This window comes from Helicoverpa armigera, chromosome 14, assembly GCF_030705265.1.
Source record: "Helicoverpa armigera isolate CAAS_96S chromosome 14, ASM3070526v1, whole genome shotgun sequence".
Classification (NCBI taxonomy): Eukaryota; Metazoa; Arthropoda; class Insecta; order Lepidoptera; family Noctuidae; genus Helicoverpa; species Helicoverpa armigera.
In genome coordinates this window covers 11,898,453-11,920,023 of record NC_087133.1, presented here as the reverse complement: position 1 = coordinate 11,920,023, position 21,571 = coordinate 11,898,453, and the positions used below count along the sequence as shown (strand labels likewise).

The 21,571-nt window shown below is 32.5% G+C and overlaps 1 protein-coding gene across 4 annotated transcripts in view; it reads left to right on the top strand.

The window, feature by feature from the left end:
• LOC110378409 (cadherin-89D) overlaps positions 1 to 21,571 on the top strand; it is a 64,956-nt gene that overhangs the window by 22,479 nt on the left and 20,906 nt on the right. For all 4 annotated transcript variants that reach the window (XM_049836970.2, XM_049836969.2, XM_049836968.2 and 1 more), the window contains exon 3: positions 5,081 to 5,180. In XM_049836970.2, the coding sequence (XP_049692927.2) occupies positions 5,081 to 5,180 (100 nt within the window). The remainder of the gene's footprint in view (positions 1 to 5,080; positions 5,181 to 21,571) is intronic.

Genomic DNA, 21,571 nt, shown 5'->3' with positions numbered 1-21,571 from the left:
CATCATCGCATAAAACCAAATGAAGCTGCTAAGATTAAGGATCAATCAATTTCTTCTTCTTTTTCTAGTTAAATGAGAAATCGAGATGTGTAATCAGGCGTATGCTATAGAAGGCAATAAACGCGTGTTCCCTGAGAACTGACGCAGTTAGTATCATCTGTCGGGTTTAGTCACGTCAAGCTCTCACTCAGGTCATTGACATGAATTACGCATTTCTGGTACTGAGTCATTATTTTTTCCAACATTTTGATATTGAAAGGATTGATTTTGAGGTTTGCCCCAATAGTTTACAGATTTCAAGTGTGAATAGTCGCGATTATACTTAATTCAGTACTTTAAAAAAAATATCGTTGAAAAGGTCTCAGCGAAAATTGTATTAAAAACAAATATGTTTTAACATAGGTATTCAAGTAATTTGTTCCCAATAAAATTTATCATAAACCACTTTTTGTATTACTCTGATCAAACAGAATTACAGAACTTTGAATCACATTGACACAAATAGACTCAATTGTCTGACAGATTATTTTGCAATCTGACTCGTACTACTTATGCACAAATGCAATGTTTAATTCCAATGTTGCAATATGCACTCAAATAACTTATGTTTACACTAAAGAGGAAAAAGGTGAAGCATATGAGAGTAGTATATTTTGAAACTAATTTGTGTGAGGCAAATTGTTACATTCACAAACGGTTGCATTATTTAATATCTTTGTGTATAATTAAAATTAATTGCATGTCTTCTAAAATTCTATCGAAATGTGAATAACCTTTAGAGAGCTAAACTTAGTAACTGTTTTGGTCCTGTATGTATAAAACTGTAGCAAACGTACGAGTACAATAAAAATAAAACATTTTTGGATATAAAACCACTTGAGATCTTTTCATACTAGTCAAAATCAGATCATTCACTCGGCGATCCTAATCTTAAAATATAATAAAGCGGCTATATGGAGGTATTTATTTCGAAGCATGTTATATTGTTCGAAATGTAGATGGTATCAACAAGAATGGCTCCATTACGACATAATGCGTGAAGAATGTTAACTGTTGCAGGTAACACACGCAATGCCGGCACATAAAATATGTTTTATTTTGAAGAAAAGGCGGCCTACTATTTTTTTTGCATATTACTCGCGGTAGAGGACGTCCCCCTATGAGATGGGTCGATGACATATCCAAAATAGCCGGACCAAATTGGATGAAAGTGGCAAGAAGTAGGCAGAAATGGAAAGATTTGGAGGAGGCCTACGTCCGAAGACGGACAACCTAGGGGCTGTGATGGATGGATAGTGGATTACACTACATGTCTTGTAAAACCACCTGAACTTCCGCGACTCACAATTTAAAACAGCACACAGTCAAAAAATATTTTGCACATTTTGTAGAATTTTATTTTTGTGGAAGATGAATATCTTTTTAGAAGATCATAAACAAATGGACAACTACACGTTAAATACAGATCTAGATAATTATCATAAAACTAACGGGTGTTAATATACTTCAAAGAAAAGGTTAACTAGCTTATAATTAAATTCTCAAAACATAACCACATTAGCCACAAAAAATAGAATACCTACTAAAATTAACGTTTTTATGTCGGAATACCACTTAAGATCATGTACCATCCCACTAGTTTTCTAAGGATTATTGTGCAACAATTTAACAAGAGTTCCCAAGGCAATTTGATTTCAATAAAAAACCCGTAGTTTCATAGGAACTTGAGCACTAAAACCCGCTGTAGCAACCCATAAAGAAACAATGGCTGAGGAAGTTAGATGTTCCGCCACCTTGAGAGTTCAGATTGACTGCTGTCTATACATTATAACGTCACTTGGTAGAATAGTGGACAGAAAAACAACACGCACGTTAACAAAAAGAGCTTATGAGTTTTTAAAGAAAGCGAAGAAGTATAAAATATATAGAAATTGGCAAAATAGAAAAAGAGCTAATTAGAACCATTAGAGATACTGATTTTGTACAAAGTCAATTAGTTGAATTAGCGAAAAAACTTGATTTGTCGCTGTAGGTATTTGAGAGTCTCGTGTTATTAAAAGCCCTTCTATTAATAAAGCTCAATATAATTATGTATGTCAAGACAAGGCATTAAACTTTGAAATTGATGAGCTTTACATTATGTGTAATATATAAGTTCATGTAATTTTTAACGTAAATTTTAAAGACCATGTTCTTCTTAAAATATTTGTACAATATTGGTCTTCTGTACCAACCTTCTATCTGACCACCGTAGTGACTATTCAGTCATAACTGGTTTCCCACAGAACATATTTAGATCAGAATCGTATCAAATTGCATATTATTGTTTGATTTTTTGCGTGAGTTAAGAAGGTAAAGACTGTATCTTTGATTGCTGTAAATGCCTGCCTCGGACGAGTTTAACGACTTGATTAGATCAGTTCAATCATAACATGTTGATATACCTATAAGCTTTTGTACCTACAGCTTACTTACTGAGTATATCGCATTACCTCTGAATATCTGAAGGAGGAATCTTACCAGCTTTAGTATAGAGGAATGACTAACAGCTATGTACCCTATCAAACTTTCGTATTTATCGTAAGACTATGAAATATTCGATAGATATTCTACTACGACTAGTCTTTCACAAGATTGATTTTATCTCTCTTTCAATATTGTTGAATTTATGGCATTGCGGAAAGTCTAGAAAATGCCCATCAAAGCTAGTATTGAAAATAATATTGGATGAGACAGCAATTTGTAAAGTATCTATTGAATATGTCGACGTTGATGTATACCCTGTTATTAAAACTTACAAAGCTGTGCTAGACGAACTTTCATGTGTAATAACAACTTCACTGTGGATTCTATAAAAGTAGGTTATAACAGATTATCAGTACTTCAACTATACATTTATTTAAATCAAAACTAAGCCACTAAAGGCTTTATCCCTATACTACCATTATACAAGACCAATATAGGTTTTTATATTTCATTACCATCATCCTCCTGCCCTTTTTGTTTTGGTTATAATATATATTTATACGTTTTTATATCTAGCCTATGCTTTTTAATCCCGGTGAAAGACGAGACTACTAGTCCGTACTATCTGTTCACTGTTGCTGGACTTCAGACATTTCTAACAGTATGTCAGAAAACAGACGTCATATTTGAGACCCAATAGGATGTCGTGCAACATGTTACCCCCTATACATTGTTAGCCCAATTGTGTCCCGCTAGGCGTCCCATGGTGTACGGTATTTTATCGGAACATCGGCTCGTGTGAACCAGACGTATTTGTGGTCACACGCCATTGACTTCAGTACTGGCTGTGAATGAAGACTTCATAGGATGTGTTGACAATTAACATATAATTAGTAAAGTTCATAATTTGTATTCCTCGAAGGTATGTATACTAGCATGTCGCTAAAACTTTGGCAAAAATTACTTTTACTTTCATTTTGCAAAAGTTGGTGACTATTTGTTTGAAGATGGATAGACAGATGATGATGATGGGTTTATGGACGGAGATCGTATTATCAGAACCCCATAAGCGAGTATGTAACGTAATACTTGTTAAAACAAACATGACAAAAAAAAATATTACACTTTCTACGAGAAATTTAGCCAATTACCAAAAAGAATGTCAATCTGTGGAATTCTGTCCACATTGGTATTGAGTTGAAAGTAAAATAATTGTTGTTACATATTTGTGTCATTATTTTCCTTGTCTCATTGTCAATTAGCTTTAATGGATTGACAGGCCTTATGTAAGTTATCACTTAAAGCTTTTTCATTATCCGCGAGATCTTGTTTTTGTTTTTTACACTAACTCTCGCCTTTCACGTTAACTGGGTGAATTTTTACACATAGTCGTTTTGGACACTTCTCTTTACTTATTGTTGAGAATACTCAGAATTGTGAAGTGTAGCATTTGGCTGCTACACTAAAATATATCGAAAGAGACCTAAAATAATGTGATCTACTACTACTGTAACATAAGATAAAAAATTCGAAACACAATGGCCCACAACCGCCTCTTGCGCCATACATTTGAATACACCAGTCTCACCACAAAAAAATAATTTTCAAATCATATGCGACAAATGATTGCAGATTTCACGGCTGGAGATGCCATCAGTTTCTACTCAAGCGTCTCGATTGTGAAACTGTCGATCTATGGGAAAATACTCGATAACTGCAAGATGCGATTTGTTGCGCAGTCGCAACTCTATTGTCGATCATGGAAATCAATGAGGAAGTTTTTGGATCATTTTGTTACAGCTTGAGTAATGTCTAGGCTGGTAGAATACGCAATCCTTTGTTTAGTTAGCCATGATTTGAATTTATTTACGAGGACTGATCTGAAACTAATTTTCTGCTTTTGACTTCAAAAGTAGCAAGAGACTTCTTATTCGTCTTGTGATCGCGAAAGCTTTGATGTTTTTAATGTTGGCTTCAATGTAGGACTCATATTCGATTCTTATGATGCTATGAAGGTTGAGGATCCAAAATAAAAACTGCATGAAGATTCAGATCACGATGAAGAAATAAAAGCCCCTGTTTCCAAACGCATATTTCCAAACTGTTTATTAATAGATACAATTTACCGATCAGCTATCACTGACAGTAGTTCCCTCGTGTACAATAGCTCGCCATATTGAATGGGTCACCTGTGAGACAGTGTTGTAAGCAAAATAATTAGTGTTACCACTAGTCTGATTGTCTTCGAAACGTAAATCTGTTTTTGCTTTATTGTCTCCAGGGCTGTGTTTAAATGTTCACATAATGGATATTGTTGGTTGGTATGCGTTGTTCTTCTTGTAGGAATGTTGTGTTTCTGTAGATATTTAGAGGCACATAGTCAAGTGATTTATTTACATGCTTTTGGTAATTCATTTTTACATCTAAGCTAGTTTTCAGGTTTTGATATATTAGACTATAATTTATCTATGTTTTGTCGAATACGACGTGGACCTTTAAATCAATTGTACAATTTGGTATACTATTATCCTTACGCTGGCCATTTCTAAGGCCACACACAACAGAATCCAAATATTATGATGGACATAACTAACAGTGTTTCATTTTGTCACAGGTTGTAACTTCTACCCGGTGGGGGAATACCTGAGGTTCGTGAGGATACCAGAGAACCTGCAAGTTGGAGATGAAGTCCTCAGAGTCGAAGTGCATCCAAGGTATGTTTCATTAAGAGTTCTGCTAGTATAACCGTGTGTTTTATCATTGCCAATTGCTGCCAATTGCATCAGCTCAAATCTTCATGTATAATGTTGAACAAAAACAAAGAAGCAGAAAAAAAGAATTTGCATTTTCTGTAGCCAAAAGTTTTAGGCATATGTATGTGGGTTAAATATTTTAACTCTAATACAAAATCTGGCTCCAAGCAAATTGCCAGCAGCCTATTGTTAAAGAAACTCCACATACATCAATGCGACAATCAGCTGAGCGATATATTTCTTGTCGCAGGACAATACCTACTGTTATTGCAACATGTCCTGTACCACGACCTATCAGATTTACAAGCTTATCTATATCTTCACTGCTATACACACTGTTTCAGTATGTTGTTTTATAGTTACCCGCACACTGGAAACTCTTAGTGAGCTGATAGTTTGTTTGGGTTCATAAATCAGAAGGAAGATTCAGATAGGAAGTTAGATAAGGTATTTTTGCATTTCGTACCAGACTCACTGAAAGCTTTGATTTAAATCAAAATTTTCTTTAAAAAAATGATTGCCATTCGACATTCGACTAATTAGGCTGCAGTGTGCTGGTATTCTTACATGCATATCTATACATATCTGCATTGCGATTCATACTGTTTCAAAATTTGCTTTTAATGATACTATTTTCAGAATGTATTGTTCTGTTGAGTCAGGTTTCAGCTGTAAGAACTGATTATACGTTAAGAGATGTGCTTACATTTATAGTTCTGTCTGTGGGAATAGTTAGATTTATTGCTGTTCTAAGTGTCAGTTTCTCAATAAAATTGCTAACGGATCCTTCATTTCAGTGAAGATTTTATGTTAAACGTAATCTTTATCCCACCAAAAACATTAAATGTAAAAAAAGCCAATCCTCTACGCAATTCCTCCACCGTAAAAAGTTTTGAGATCGCATAGAAGCCAAGTCCTGTTCAACTTTATTTGTAATAATAAATCAATATTTTGTGACCATATCAATAGTTTCGTTCACTTTACAATAATATTGACTTGGCCATGAGCACAATAAACTACAAATATAATACAGCATATCTTGGAGAGGTGAAAGTCAATCATGAAGTTTAATATCACAGAATTAAATACTTTTAGTTTTTTCAATTGTTACTAAATGACCGACAGTCAGTATCATCCAAAATCATGAACTGCACATTTACTATGGCGCATGTTTGGTCCATGGTGATCTCAAATTCCAATCAGTCCAATCGTAAAATCATGTCCATATAGAATGTATCAATTCAATGGTATTTACACATTATTTCAGGGAGCGACTATTAACTTGTGCTCATGGCCAAGACAATATTATTGTAATGTGAACAAAACTATTGATATAGTCACAAAATATTGATTTATTATTACAAATAAAGTTGAACAGGACTTGGCTTCTATGCGATCTCAAAACTTTTTACGGTGGAGGAATTGCGTAGAGGATTGGCTTTTTTTACATTTAATGTTTTGGTGGGATCTAATTTATTTTTGTAGGTCTCCTTCTTCTCTAAGTATATAACAAATTAAATTAACTTACATGCAACTAACTAAATATATAACAAACTAAATATGTAGACCTAAACTAGCACGTAAACAACATTTTTTTTTAATAAATTAAACAATTTCGAAATTGTCTAATTTTTTAATCGAATATCTTTTAGAATAACAGAGATTTATTTCAGAGGTAGATGGCGCTATCACATGAAATTATTTGTTTTTTTTTTAACTAATAACCGTAGCGCGATTTAGACCAGGACAACGCCATCTATCGAGCGAGCATGCAGTATTTATCGCACTGCATTAATATGAAAGATTTTATCATTATTCATTTTATTTTAACCTAGCTTTTTTATTCATATGTATGTATATTTAATACATAATAACAATATACCACACTACGTAACAATAAAACAAATAGTAACATTTTGTACATAAATAAATAACAAAGTTATCAATGCAGTCAAAATTCATACACAATGTTCTTGAAAAACCGCAAATATAAATTTGTTTCCTATTTTTTTATTAAGTTTTAAGGTTTTTATAATTTTCCCTTTATATGTAGCCAATAACCTATCTTGGTGCCAAATTTGAAGGTTCTAAGTTTGCTAGAAGTACCTTAGACTTTTGATGATCGGTCAGTGAGTGAGTCAGTGACAAAATGGTGTAACTTTGATCGCTCATAACTCGTAAACTGTTTATTCAAATTCCTTGTAATTTTGGGACTGACCTTGTTCTAATACTTACTCTTGGTCATCGAAAACCTAAACTCCTAGCTTTGTTCACATGGAAGATACAGGGGGCTGAAATAGCCGCGAAACGCTTCGAGAAAAGATAGTACGGCCGTGCCCGCTTTGCTCGAGTCTTGGCTGGGGCACTGCCGTGCCCTCAGATAGTAGATATATATTACTTTAATCATATTCATTAAGATATTACTGCTAGGATTGACTTATTACTGCGCTTTAACATTACATGATGCTGTTATAATATTATTGGCATTTAGTATATATACTTGGAAAGTAATTACCTAAGTAAGTCTAAGATTTACTGTAAATATCGAATGAATGGTAACAAAATTATGACAGCTAGTTATGTTTTCGATTAGGCTCAAAATTCTTATATAACGCATCATGTATTTAAATGTTCTTACAAAAACATAGATAAGTAGTTACTTAAATCTTACATTAGGTCATACCGAAACATACAAAACTCTGAGTTAACATAGGTACATGGCTATTTTTCATAGGCTTTGACTTACATATACGTCGATAATCAGTTACTCAACAACATTTCAAGCAGAGAGAATGAGCTACTTCTGTCAGTCAAATTTATAACATCTATACAATGTGTCCCGGGGATAAGTGACCGCCCGAAATTTTTTGAATATTTGTACAAAATTAAGGATAATTTCCTTTATATTTGGGACGTACCGCTTTTGGTTTTTTTTTAATGATTTTTAGTAAATACTGTGACCTGCTGCAGTTTTTTTAAGATATTTCCTAAGTTTTTACATCTTTTTAAATTTTTTTTTCTTTATTGACTAGGGGACATCATACTTTATCAATTAAAATTACCAAACATAACAAAAATGTAATAAAACATTTATTAGAAAAAAAAGAAAAGAAAAATTCAAAGAAAATAACGCCTTTTTTTCAGTTTTTTCAAAATAAGTCCAATAAATGCCCCCTTAATATCACTTTCTTTTAATTTATTAATAAACTACATGATATTTCCTAAAATAGCTCACAATAATGTTTGCTGCTATTTCAAACAAATGCAAAAATACAGTCAGTTGAAATTTGAAAAAAAAGAGCAAAGCCTGTTATTAACAGGCCTGACAATAAAATTTTTTTAATGATTTTTTTCAAAAATATAAATGAAATTATCCTTAATTTTGTACAAATATTCAAAAAATTTCGGGCGGTCACTTATCCCCGGGACACATTGTATAAAAGATTATACTTAATCAATCAACGAATAACAACATGAATATACAGGGTAATGTAGTTACGTGTTTATTGCATATAAATCATGCAGCTGTTATAAGCTCAGTTGCTATTAATCAGAAATAACATGCATTGTTATATTTCTGTAGTTATTTTAAGCTTATGTAATTTAAATATAAAGATTGCTAATTAATTGGGCATTGTATACTTTTATTGAATTCATAATAACATTTCTTCCTAGATACTAATGTATGGCATTATTTACAAGACACAAATTCAGTGCAACTGAAAATTGAGAACGAATTCTTTTAAATCTATGAAAACCCAAGAAAAGGAATGGGTAGGTACCCATTCCTTTTCTTTCACTTTTTGACTAGTTTTTTTAATGGTTTAAACTGGTTTCAAATTCTCTGTTAAAACTGCTTTTTTGCAAGTTTTTAGTACCTATTTCATGTTTAGTATAATATTCTATATAAGATAATGAAGACTTCCTGATATTATGCCAATAACTTAGTGCTATAGAATATTCAAAGAACTAATACTTAGTTAAACATTCAGTATGTTAAGATTTGATGCGGATACCCAGCTAGAATGCTGCCATTTCCGCTAACACTAAGCCTTACATAATAATATCACAAAGAATTTAGTGGCAACACTATATGATAAGTAAAACTGACCCGTGGGTTGCGCAACCCAGTAAAAGTGTTACCAGCTCATCTTAGCACCGTTACAGACGAGCGGTAAAAGCGCTGCGATTTATTTGTGTTTGTCTGTACGATTGAAATTACCGTGAAAAGTACCGTGCAGTTTAAAGTTTATGTGATACCTATGCTTTGAAGTGTTATTTCTTATCTCAGTCCATTTTTAGTGGTTTCAATGGAAGGCCTGCTTTTTCGGAAAAGTTGTATTGCTGAATACAGTAAAAATCTCAATTTTTGCATAATCTTTCCTTAGATCATCAGACGAAATTCAACCAGATTAGGTACAAACTACATAATTAACATTAATTATTTATATCCCGATCATCATAATTATGCCTAAAAAGCAAGATTTTGTTGAGGTCAGCTTCCAGTCTCACCAGATGCAGCTTAATGATATATTTAAAATTCTATAACAGATTAAAACCATGAGAAGATCTAGTGATTGACCTTTTGCAAATAGGATGTTTTGACTAATTTGATTAAATTTTTCGACTTGACATTTTACGCCTAGACCGCAAAAATGTGCATAAAATAATAAAAGTTACCCAATTGTTACACGCAGTGTTGAAATGAATGCGTATTTTTGCATAAATTACTTATCATGCATTTACAGAAAAAGAGCATATTTAATTTTTTTCCATCACAGTACTTGTTTTCCAGATGAATAATACTACTTTTATGTAGAATCAGATGTATAGAATAGTATAATTATCTTAGTGTTTATTAATTGTTTTCTAGTGCAACAGATCACTTGATGAATGATCGGTAGAAAAAATTAATTTATTAGTTGTGTAAAAATAAGATATATTATAAGTTTATCTGTGTAATAGTAGTGATAAGGTAAAAAGGGGTTGGCGTATCCACGTGCATAAAACCCCCTCACTATATTTTTATGGTAAACAAAAAGTTTTGCTAAATAAAATAGCCAAGTCTTAGTAATAACAAACTGAAACTGTAGAAAATATTCCGAAGTCAATGTCACAACTTTTACGTAGAAAGCGCTACTCGATACTCGATAGTATTTTATTATTTCAATGCATATGAATGATTCTTATATACTACAATTTTACAACCTATGCATTTTGCAATGTGCCTGTACAACTTTTACTTACTATTGAAAATGAACGTAATTTCTATTGAAAGCTGACTAATACACCGGATTTAGCAACTAATTAGTCTAACGCAGGTATTTACATAAATACGAATGTTTCTAGTTCTTAGAAGTTAGTTTATGGAGTCCAACGACCTTGTAACATACGTAATTAGAATTTATACATATAAAATAGTGCTATTTCTTTTATTTCGTGCTAATAAAACTGGACAGTACTCGCTGGAGAAGTTACTGGCGTTACTGCAATCTCCGTTAAGACCCCGTGACTCTCAGTATGAGTGGAAAAGACAGACTTACCTGGGAGACAGGGAAGTGGACGGGAAAGAAATCTGCCGACGACGGGGCACTCGATGCCGGCCGGCCAGCGAGAGACTTCCTCCGCACTTGCTTCACTATAGTCTTTCCTCGAGTCCGGGGGATATAGGCAGTAACGGTCAGCACTTCTAGCAAGGTTTTTTCATAGTTTTTTTATCGGTTTTGATCGCGCGACGAACCGCAGGCGATACCAATATTTTGACAGACCGAAGTGAAAAAAAACAAAAGTGAAACGCGTCATGGCAGGAAAATAAAAAAGAAAGAAATGAGGAGATGACCAAGAAGTCTGAACAAAAACAAAAGAATGATCAAAACCTTAATGATCAAATAGCCTTTAAGGTTAAACTGAGCTATAAAATAATATGACTTTACATATTCCTAATAGAAGATTACCCAATTTTAAATAACTTTCCATTTTATCCTGTATATCCAAAAAATATTACATAGTTTTATAAAAAAAAAACTTTAAAGCCGGTCGCGGATCAGCTTTTCAAACGCCGCGTTTAGACCGCTGGTGCACCTCCTAACAAATAACAACAAATACTTCACACTAAGAAGGATGACGCGGCTATAAAATGTTCATCACAATAGTAAATGCTGTAATGAGGTTAAACTGTTCGTTACATAAACATCTTAGTGGTTTCTCACGTGGATCTCGTATTGAATGAAATAAACAAAAGAATGTAAAAGTAGGTAATGAGTTGACAGTAACAGAACATTAAAAATTTCTACTAAAATATGTTATTGTATGATCTGTACTTGATTTTTAAGTAGTTATTTAGATAATTGGTAAGTTCTCATTCCTTAGTAATTTGTCTATCATCTATAATATAAAAAAAACCGGCCAAGTGCGAGTCGGACTCGCGCACCGAGGGTTCCGTACAAATCCTGTATAGTCTAGGAGTCTCGGGCCAACCGTTCAGTTTAGAACAATCATAGTTATGGTAATTTCGTGAGAGTCAAAGTAGTTAATATTTTTTATTTTATAATATAACTAAAATAGTAGGCCAGTACCTTGTAAAAGTTATTTTATTAAAGTTATTTATATATTATTTATATACAACATTTTATAGTCATCTTTCAGAAATTTGATTGAAAATAACTAATTATGTCTTAAAGGTCATTGGGCATATCTGACCCGCTTTGTAAAAAGTGGCGGACATGAATCAAAGTAGTTTTAAATTGTGGAGAATGGTATGACGTTTCTTTGAATATAAATATTTTATTAAAATTCCATGGAGACGAATGTTCAGGATTGTTTGAAAAATATAAAAGACAAGCAGTTTCAGAGGATTGTACAGGTTGTACAGGTTGATTTCTCAGGATTTCCATCATCAGACCCTGACCTGATGACAATAGAAATAAACGGTGAGTATACTATTTCACTACAAAGAAATGATTTCTCAAATCCGTCAAACGTGGTCGTTTAAATTCCCCATTGAAATGAGGAAAATATTTTATGTTTACACCTGATTTTCTCTAGATTCCCATAGTTCACATTGATGCGACTAATGCCATAGTAAATCAGAGCCTTTATCATTATACTGTGCTATGTTTCGTTCGTATCCGCCGTGGGTATGGTTTCCATACTAAGGTGCCAATAACCTTTGAATGATTTAAAATTTTTCACAGTTTAGAGGCAATTATATTTAAGAAGTGTTTGATATGAATTTCACTTTTCATTCAAAACTTTAATATCTCTACGCGTTCATGTGAAAAAGGTTAGGTAGTAAGTTTATAATTATTAAAAAAATATTTTATGTCATGTAAGCAAAAATAATATTTTAATATTTTATGTAACTTCAAATTTATCATTTTCGCAATTTTTCCTTTATCTGTACTACATAACGTTGCTTCGTGCCAAATTTCAAGATTCTGAGTTCACGGGAAGTACCTTGTAGGTTTTGATTCCCTAGCGTGTGACAGAAATTCGTCTAAGGTTTCGGTAAAACTGCTGTATCTTTTGATCGCTTTAACTTAGAAGTTTGATTTTTTTATTGCTTAAAGGGACAATGGACCTAGGTATTTGGTATAAATTTCAATTTGGTACCTTTATTCGTTCGTGAGAAATAAGGTAGTAAGTTTAATTTTATTAAAATATTTTTATTATATTATATAACTAAAAAAAATTGTTTTTCGCAATTTTTCCTATATTTGCATTATATGACAATGCTTCATGCCAAATTTCAAGATTCTGAGTTTAGGGGAAGTACCCTGTAGGTTTTGATTCCTTTGCGAGTGTCGAAAATTTGTTGAAAATATCGACATAATCGGTTGTATCTTTTGATTGGCTTGGCTTAGAAGTTTGATATTTTCACAGCTAAAAGGGGCAATAGACTCGAGTATTTCATGTGAATTTCAGCTTGATACGTCCACGCGTTCTTAAGATAAAGGGTCTTGACAGACAGACAGACAGACAGACAGACAGACGGACAACAAAGTGATCCTATAAGGGTTCCGTTTTTTCCTTTCGAGGTACGGAACCCTAATGAATCGCAAAATGTGTTGGTAAGCGCATAACTCAACAACGGCAACGCCTGGACTAATTTGGCTAATTCGTTTTTTTGTTGTGTTTGTTATTGTCAGGAGAAGGTTCTTATGAAAAAAAATAGGGTAAAGTAGAGAAGTCAGTTGACAGGAGCGAAGCTACGCTAGTTAATAATAAAATCCCACCAAAAACATTAAATGTAAAAAAAGCCAATCCTCTACGCAATTCCTCCACCGTAAAAAGTTTTGAGATCGCATAGAAGCCAAGTCCTGTTCAACTTTATTTGTAATAATAAATCAATATTTTGTGACCATATCAATAGTTTCGTTCACTTTACAATAATATTGACTTGGCCATGAGCACAATAAACTACAAATTACAGCATATCTTGGAGAGGTGAAAGTCAATCATCAAATTTAATATCACAGAATTAAATACTTTTAGTTTTTTCAATTGTTACTAAATGACCAACAGTCAGTATCATCCAAAATCATGAACTGCACATTTACTATGGCGCATGTTTGGTCCATGGTGATCTCAAATTCCAATCAGTCCAATCGTAAAATCATGTCCATATAGAATGTATCAATTCAATGGTATTAACACATTATTTCAGGGAGCGACTATTAACTTGTGCTCATGGCCAAGACAATATTATTGTAATGTGAACAAAACTATTGATATAGTCACAAAATATTGATTTATTATTACAAATAAAGTTGAACAGGACTTGGCTTCTATGCGATCTCAAAACTTTTTACGGTGGAGGAATTGCGTAGAGGATTGGCTTTTTTTACATTTAATGTTTTTGGTGGGATCTAATTTATTTTTTGTAGGTCTCCTTCTTCTCTAAGTATATAACAAATTAAATTAACTTACATGCAACTAACTAAATATATAACAAACTAAATATGTAGACCTAAACTAGCATTAAACAACATTTTTTTTAAATAAATTAAACAATTTCGAAATTGTCGAATTTTTTAATCAAATATCTTTTAGAATAAAAGAGATTTATTTCAGAGGTAGATGGCGCTATCACATGAAATTATTTGTTTTTTTTTTAACTAAAACCGTAGCGCGATTTAGACCAGGACAACGCCATCTATCGAGCGAGCATGCAGTATTTATCGCACTGCATTAATATGAAAGATTTTATCATTATTCATTTTATTTTAACCTAGCTTTTTTATTCATATGTATGTATATTTAATACATAATAACAATATACCACACTACGTAACAATAAAACAAATAGTAACATTTTGTACATAAATAAATAACAAAGTTATCAATGCAGTCAAAATTCATACACAATGTTCTTGAAAAACCGCAAATATAAATTTGTTTCCTATTTTTTTATTAAGTTTTAAGGTTTTTATAATTTTCCCTTTATATGTAGCCAATAACCTATCTTGGTGCCAAATTTGAAGGTTCTAAGTTTGCTAGAAGTACCTTAGACTTTTGATGATCGGTCAGTGAGTGAGTCAGTGACAAAATGGTGTAACTTTGATCGCTCATAACTCGTAAACTATTTATTCAAATTTCTTGTAATTTTGGGACTGAGCTTGTTCTAATACTTACTCTTGGTCATCGAAAACCTAAACTCCTAGCTTTGTTCACATGGAAGATACAGGGGGCTGAAATAGCCGCGAAACGCTTCGAGAAAAGATGGTACGGCTGTGCCCGCGTTGCTCGAGTCTTGGCTGGGGCACTGCCGTGCCCTCAGATATGATACGTTCATCATGATTTTTGCAACAGGAAAAATAATTAAGTAGAAAAATCGGTCACGTTTTCACATACTTTGACGCAACAAAAATGCGTTTAAAATGTCAGTGAGATTCAAACATGATGACATTGATAAATACGTGTTTTATTTTCCATGCAAATTAATCAAATTCAATTTATCATCTCCGTTTCTTATCACGACACTAAAAGCTCAATAATATTTCATTCATTACATTACAAAACTTTTTTTGGTTCTCTTATTTGTTACTAGTTATTTTTGGGAGCGAGTGCCTGTACTGGGATAAAATTTAGCCCATATTATATGGGAAGAGTATAAAGTTCAATTTCAAATCGGTATAGTTTCCGAGCCTTTAGGGTATAAACAAACAAAAAATAATCTTTATTATATTAGTGTCTATAAATTAAAGTTGCCCGCGAAAAATAAGATAACGACTAACAATTCAATATACTTAACCAATATCCATGTCATTAAGTTAGCAGCGTTTTGTTTGACAATGTTACTAGGAATACTTCTACGTCAAACTTTTTAGTCAAAAATACAAATAAAATAGGATAAATAACTTAATTATGCAATCAAAACGTTACGCTTAATTTCCTGTTAAAACTATAACACCTATAATATCTTAGTGACCCGACCTTCTCGTCTTTTGCCAATTTTGTATGAATACGGCCATTGCATAGAAATCTAGCCGCCATTGTGATATTAATCAGACGATCAATATCTTATCCAATTTGTCGATACAATGACAGTTTCCTAGTAGTTGGGTAACAATTTTGTTACGTATTTTTTGTGTTTTGTAGGTATTAATTTGGATCTTTATTGGTCACTTTTTAGATGAAAAAAAAATGTAGTCCATTTTAGTCCTGACATATGATGTTCAAGACAAAGCTTAACAAGCAAATTATCAAAATTATAATTATGAAATGACGATAATTATATTAATGTAGAATTTTCATCGTGCCATTTAATTATGAAATATTTAAATCTCATACGATATTTGGTTTTCAAATTAAACTGAACACGTATCAATACATAAACGCACACTAATGATTCTTGTTCTTAGGAAATCAAATGCCACACGCGGAGGCTGTCGAATAAAATTGTTAAAATACTGAAACTATATAAAAATATAGCTTTGCATTATAGTAATTTCTTCATTTATCAGAAAGAAAGAGCTGGATTAAACTCTTTTATTATACTCCCGCCTCGTCTACTGCCCCTAGGTACTGGAATTAAATATGTATAGCCTGTGTTATTTGGGAAGAGTGTGGCAAATCAGTTTGGTAGTTTTACAAATAAAAACAGTTTTATCTTTATTAAATTAGTATAGAAGTATAGATTATTGACAAGTTGGTTTTATCTTTATCAAGCCTAGCCAGGTCTTTAGCTCTGCGGTTTCACTTTGGAGTAATTTTCCGAGGGAAATCTATCTCGAAGTAATAATAGCTAATTCTAATAGCTTAGGTATTACTTTCTATTCAATATTCTTATATAAGTTTAGAGGTTTCTTATGTAATATTTAATATTGTTGATTTTATTGTGGGTGATTGTTTATTTAAATTGTCGTTTACACTATTTTTTTATATTATTACACACTTTTTTGTTTTCGCTTTTTTTTCATGTCGTCGCTTGATGATTATTTAAATGAAATATGACTTGCGTCATGAATGTTTTAATAATCTTGTTAAAACTAGGTGTATTAATACATTTTAATATTGCTTAGCCCAGTTATCTATCTAAATCATAACCAAGGTAAAACAATAAAGAAAGTGATTACTTTCCGTTCCACTAATAAACTTCAATTAGCATATTATTCAAATAAACCATAACAAGGTACTAATAATACAATTATAACAGCTGTCAACAACAATAATTTGCATATGATAATGGCATAATGAAGACGTATGCGCGCACGCAGCCTCAAGGATGGAACATTCTAATATATTTATATCAGTTTAGCGATAATGCAGCAATTCACTAGATGAGCTAATGATGACAGTGCCACTGTTAATGTTATTCTGATTAGTATTATATATTGGCCAATAATGTGGAAATATGTATGACATTCGGAGATTTATAATTTTCAGCCTAATTTTAATTTTGAATGGGCCTTGCATTTTATTAGAATTGTTGCAATAAACAACATGAATATGAATAAATCGACTGCAGCTGTTTAAGTTTTAATAAAAAATGTTGATCTTATGGTCTCGTCTGTGATTATTTGACACGTTAAGTAGTGGGTCCCTGGAGTAGTCAAATGTCAGAAAATCTGACAATCAGTCTTGCCAAAGAGTTTCGGGGCATGTAAAATACTAGTACTCAGCTGTTTCAGCTCAGACTTGTAAACTTTAAAAAAAACATTTAATTTAAGTTCCACTTCCTATACTCGTTTATCATAAAACCCTCAAACAAGACCCACAGAGCAATAAACCATAAAAGGATAAAGATCACAATGATACATCGGTAATGACAGATTAGCTCGCGTATGAATGGCCGCGATACAGTTCCCTCGGCCGACTTTTACCACGTGGGACCAGTCAGCTGGCACAATACGACTTCCATTCTTTAGCTATTCTGTTGCTCGATATGGGAATATGGTTTGACCTTAAGAGCGTATACGCTCGGCGCGCGATGTCAACTTTAGGTAATTCAACGCAAAAAACCGCGCAGACTAGCGTCGCGGCTGTGTGCGTGCCTATCATACTTCACGTATAGTCACACAAACCATTTTGATCCTTTCGAGTGAAATTGGTAGAACAAAAAATATATTATTTAGTAAATAGTTAATAGCGGGAAAATAGTGTAAGTCTATGGATGTCTAAAATATAAAAGCATGAAAATAAGTCGTTAATACTTACACTCTTTTGCAAAAAAATCGGGCACCTATGAAAACCTTGGTTTTGAGGACTTTCTGTATATTACATACAATTTTCAACAGTACTAAATAGTCGACTGATGATTAATGACAATGTTAAGAGTTTCTGTATTTTAACCGATTTCAAAAAAAGAAAGGAGGAGGTTTCAATTAGATTATTTTGTGATTGTTCTCAATTTGATTGTTCTCGATTTCTCAAAGACGCCTGATTTGATTTGACGATTGATTGTTTATATGAATGGTCCAGTCCATCCAGACCGAAAAATTGTGGTCAAATAACAACAATTGCCGGAAAGCCAAATATTGGTGAAGAGCTTGGGTTTACCATTGCAAATAAAGTTTTAAGTTATCTATCCTATATGCTTCAAAAGTTATTCGAGATCAAAAGTCAAAATTTGGGTACATCCAAAATGAAAAAAAAAAAATTATAGCTCGATTGGTAACAGACATCTGCAATAAGTGATTTCTAGTCTAAGGAGTCCGCCATATTGGATTTAGACTCGCGACACATTTTTTTTCGAGTAATTCATAGCAAGCCCTTTCATTTGATACCCATATCGTAGGAATGCATTAAAAACATTTTTTTCTCCATCTTGGGTATACCGCCATATTGGATATAGAATCATACATTGTCATTAAAACTGAACATTCAAACAAAATTTCAACTCAATCGATAAAAAAAATATGCTTCAAAATTGAGCTTTAAATAAAATAGTAATGTATCAAGATTTGTTGGTCGCGCTTGAAATGTACTCTATTCTCGGTATCCACGGCAGAGGTTATTCACCCTACGCGATGTGACGGAGCGACACGTCCTCTCTCTGTGAAGCCTTGCGGCGGTCTGGTTTGAGTTGACTCGCGTGCAGCGTTTTATAGTAGTTTTTAAATAATTTATAAAAAAATAAAAACGAGAGATTAAATTATAATATAAAGTTTATGTTTTAAAGAAAGAGTTATATTACTATAGTAAATGTGTTAATGTTATATTAAATTAAGTAAGATAGATAGGTAAAAAAAGCATTTGAAATTCTCAATTTTTCACATTGTTAAAATATTTTTTTCTGAAAGATAGAGACCTAAATCAAAAAATGTTTTCAACTAACTATAGGCATGGGGATTTCGTCTATGAGTAAAAAAATAAATATGATTAGATTTGCCACTGTTTTCACATGAATTTAAGCTTCGAAATAGACGCTGAACGGGAATTTTACAAAACATCTGTTACGTTATAGGGGTTTTAAGTATTTAAACTACACAAATTGAAATTTATGTTCAATTAACTATATAGACAGTGAAATTACCTTGCGTTATTAAAAAATAACATAGTTATAGGTTAAGTAGTTACTGAGAAACAGTGGTTTGAAAAGTACCATTTTAGGCCAAATGGCGCGCGGTTGACGTACACGCTCTTAATTAGGAAATAATTTCAAATTCTGAGTACTCATAATTTGTTTTCAAGCTTCTTTCTACAGAAGAAAAAACAAAAGAACAGCCTTATGAGTTTGGACCTATTTGCATATTAACTCGCATATTTTTTAATGATATTGGAAGTCACGCTTAAAAATTAGTATCTACATTTGTTAGTTCAAATGAAAAACAGATACCTACAGCTCATTGAAGCTGAAATTACGCGACCTACTTATACTCACACACATTTGTGTGGGGAAATGACTAATTTCAACTTAGACCACCTCTACTGGAAATTTTGTTGCATGATCCGTTATTTATTCTGAAAAGATACTATGTAGTTTTTCTATGTTCTTAATGTTATAATTGTTTTAATAGCACGATGACATGTTTAGTTCATTATGAAGATGTTTCTGATTGGCTACTAATTTTGGCTGCTAGCATCAAATTAGTTGAAAATACTTAATTTTATTTAAATACAGTGATTAAAAATCTAATATCTAGCAAAGCTGTTCCGTTAACATTTTGACTAGGTCATTTCATAACCGGTGCATTGCGTGTTAGTGTTAGTAAGTATAATGTGATGTATTATGTCGTGATTTACTCAAACGCTCTTATTATTTACGTAATTCTTTTACCGTGGTAACTGTACGACCTGATAATTCATTATAAACTAAGGTTGCTCTAGGATTTAAAAGGAAATAGATCATCCAATATGAAAGTAACTCTGCCTGTCTGATTAACACTCTTTCAAGTCAAAAATAAACTGAACCGATTTACTTGATACAAAGACCACGAAGTTTTAAATTTTTCAAAAAATAAAGTTTTAGTTTTAGTGGGCCTTTAAGAAAATCAATCCCAAAGTATAATACCTCGTTTGACATCCAGTCTAAGATCAGTTACAATGCTAAACATAATAAAAGGGTCCTTCAGCCTATCCATCATGTAATAATTCCCCATAATTTCCCTACTACACGGAATGACTAGATGCTAGATAAGCTAGTTTAAGCTGATCTGATTCGTTTACCGTTGCCGTAATCTTCCTTGCGACTGGTTCAGACCGTTGGAGACTGGTCTGCAAGTCGGTCAGGAATAACACCGCTTATTATTATAAATTATTTGTGAATGTCTCTATTCAGGTTTTTAGAATATGCATTGATAAAACCAGATATTATATTCATAGCGTAACATGCGGATAATGCCTTAAACGGTATAATTTCTCCGTAACTAAGTAACTCCCTAAGCTATCTACCGTGGTTTCGTCCGCGTCCTGAGAAAACTCTTTTTAGTGTGCTGATAAAATGTAGAATAGTCTAGTTTTCCAACAGTGCAACAATTTTTCAAAAGAGTAGTTCAAGAAAGGCTTGATGGTAATATTGATTAAGATTATGGAAGGAAATGGCCTCAATAAATCATTATTGTAGATTAATAAAACGCAATATAAAAATTCCTTTAATTAATTTGAAACGCTAATCTTAAAGATGAGATTTGCTGAATTTATCAATTCTTGATTAGTTCCTAGTTAAATGCATTATAATATAGATGAGCTTATAAGTTTTACATATTTCTTGAATGAGAATAAATTCCCAAGGATAACTAGAATAACTATAATTCATTTAATCTGAAAATGATTTGAAGAAAAGAAAACCATTTTATTAATGAATATCTATCTGATGAGCTCTTGATTGCTCTCAATTCATCCATCAAGATTTTTATTGGGTCTGCAAATAAGTCTGCCACTAATAAATTATATATTTATGACCTATTTATATATGTCAAGGTCAATAAAATTAAACATTTTTAGTAATTAAACATATTGCACAAGGATTTCCTTATTTTGACGAATAATTCAGTGGATTAACCTTTAATTGACCTTTCAGGCTGAATTTTAGATTCATTAACTGAAATATGAACGACGCAACCTATGCAAATTACTAACTATGTATTACATCGTTAAAATTACTCATCTCATTTAATACAGAACAATTTCCGTCTATGTATTTACACAATCATACTTAAATAACTGAACTGAGTAAGATGAAATTTGTACAGAGATAGGCGGCACTCAAGAGATGGATATAGGCTACTTTTCGTCGGGGAAGCAGGACTAGTTCTCCTCAGACTCAGTTGAAACTACAGAAATTGGATAGTTGCAAAGCTACATATGTACCTATTCTTCTAATGCAGGCCAAGTTAATCATAAAATTACTTGCCTAATAATTAATGCTAGAACAAGATCAATTTGTTTGATAAGATCAGTTATAATACATT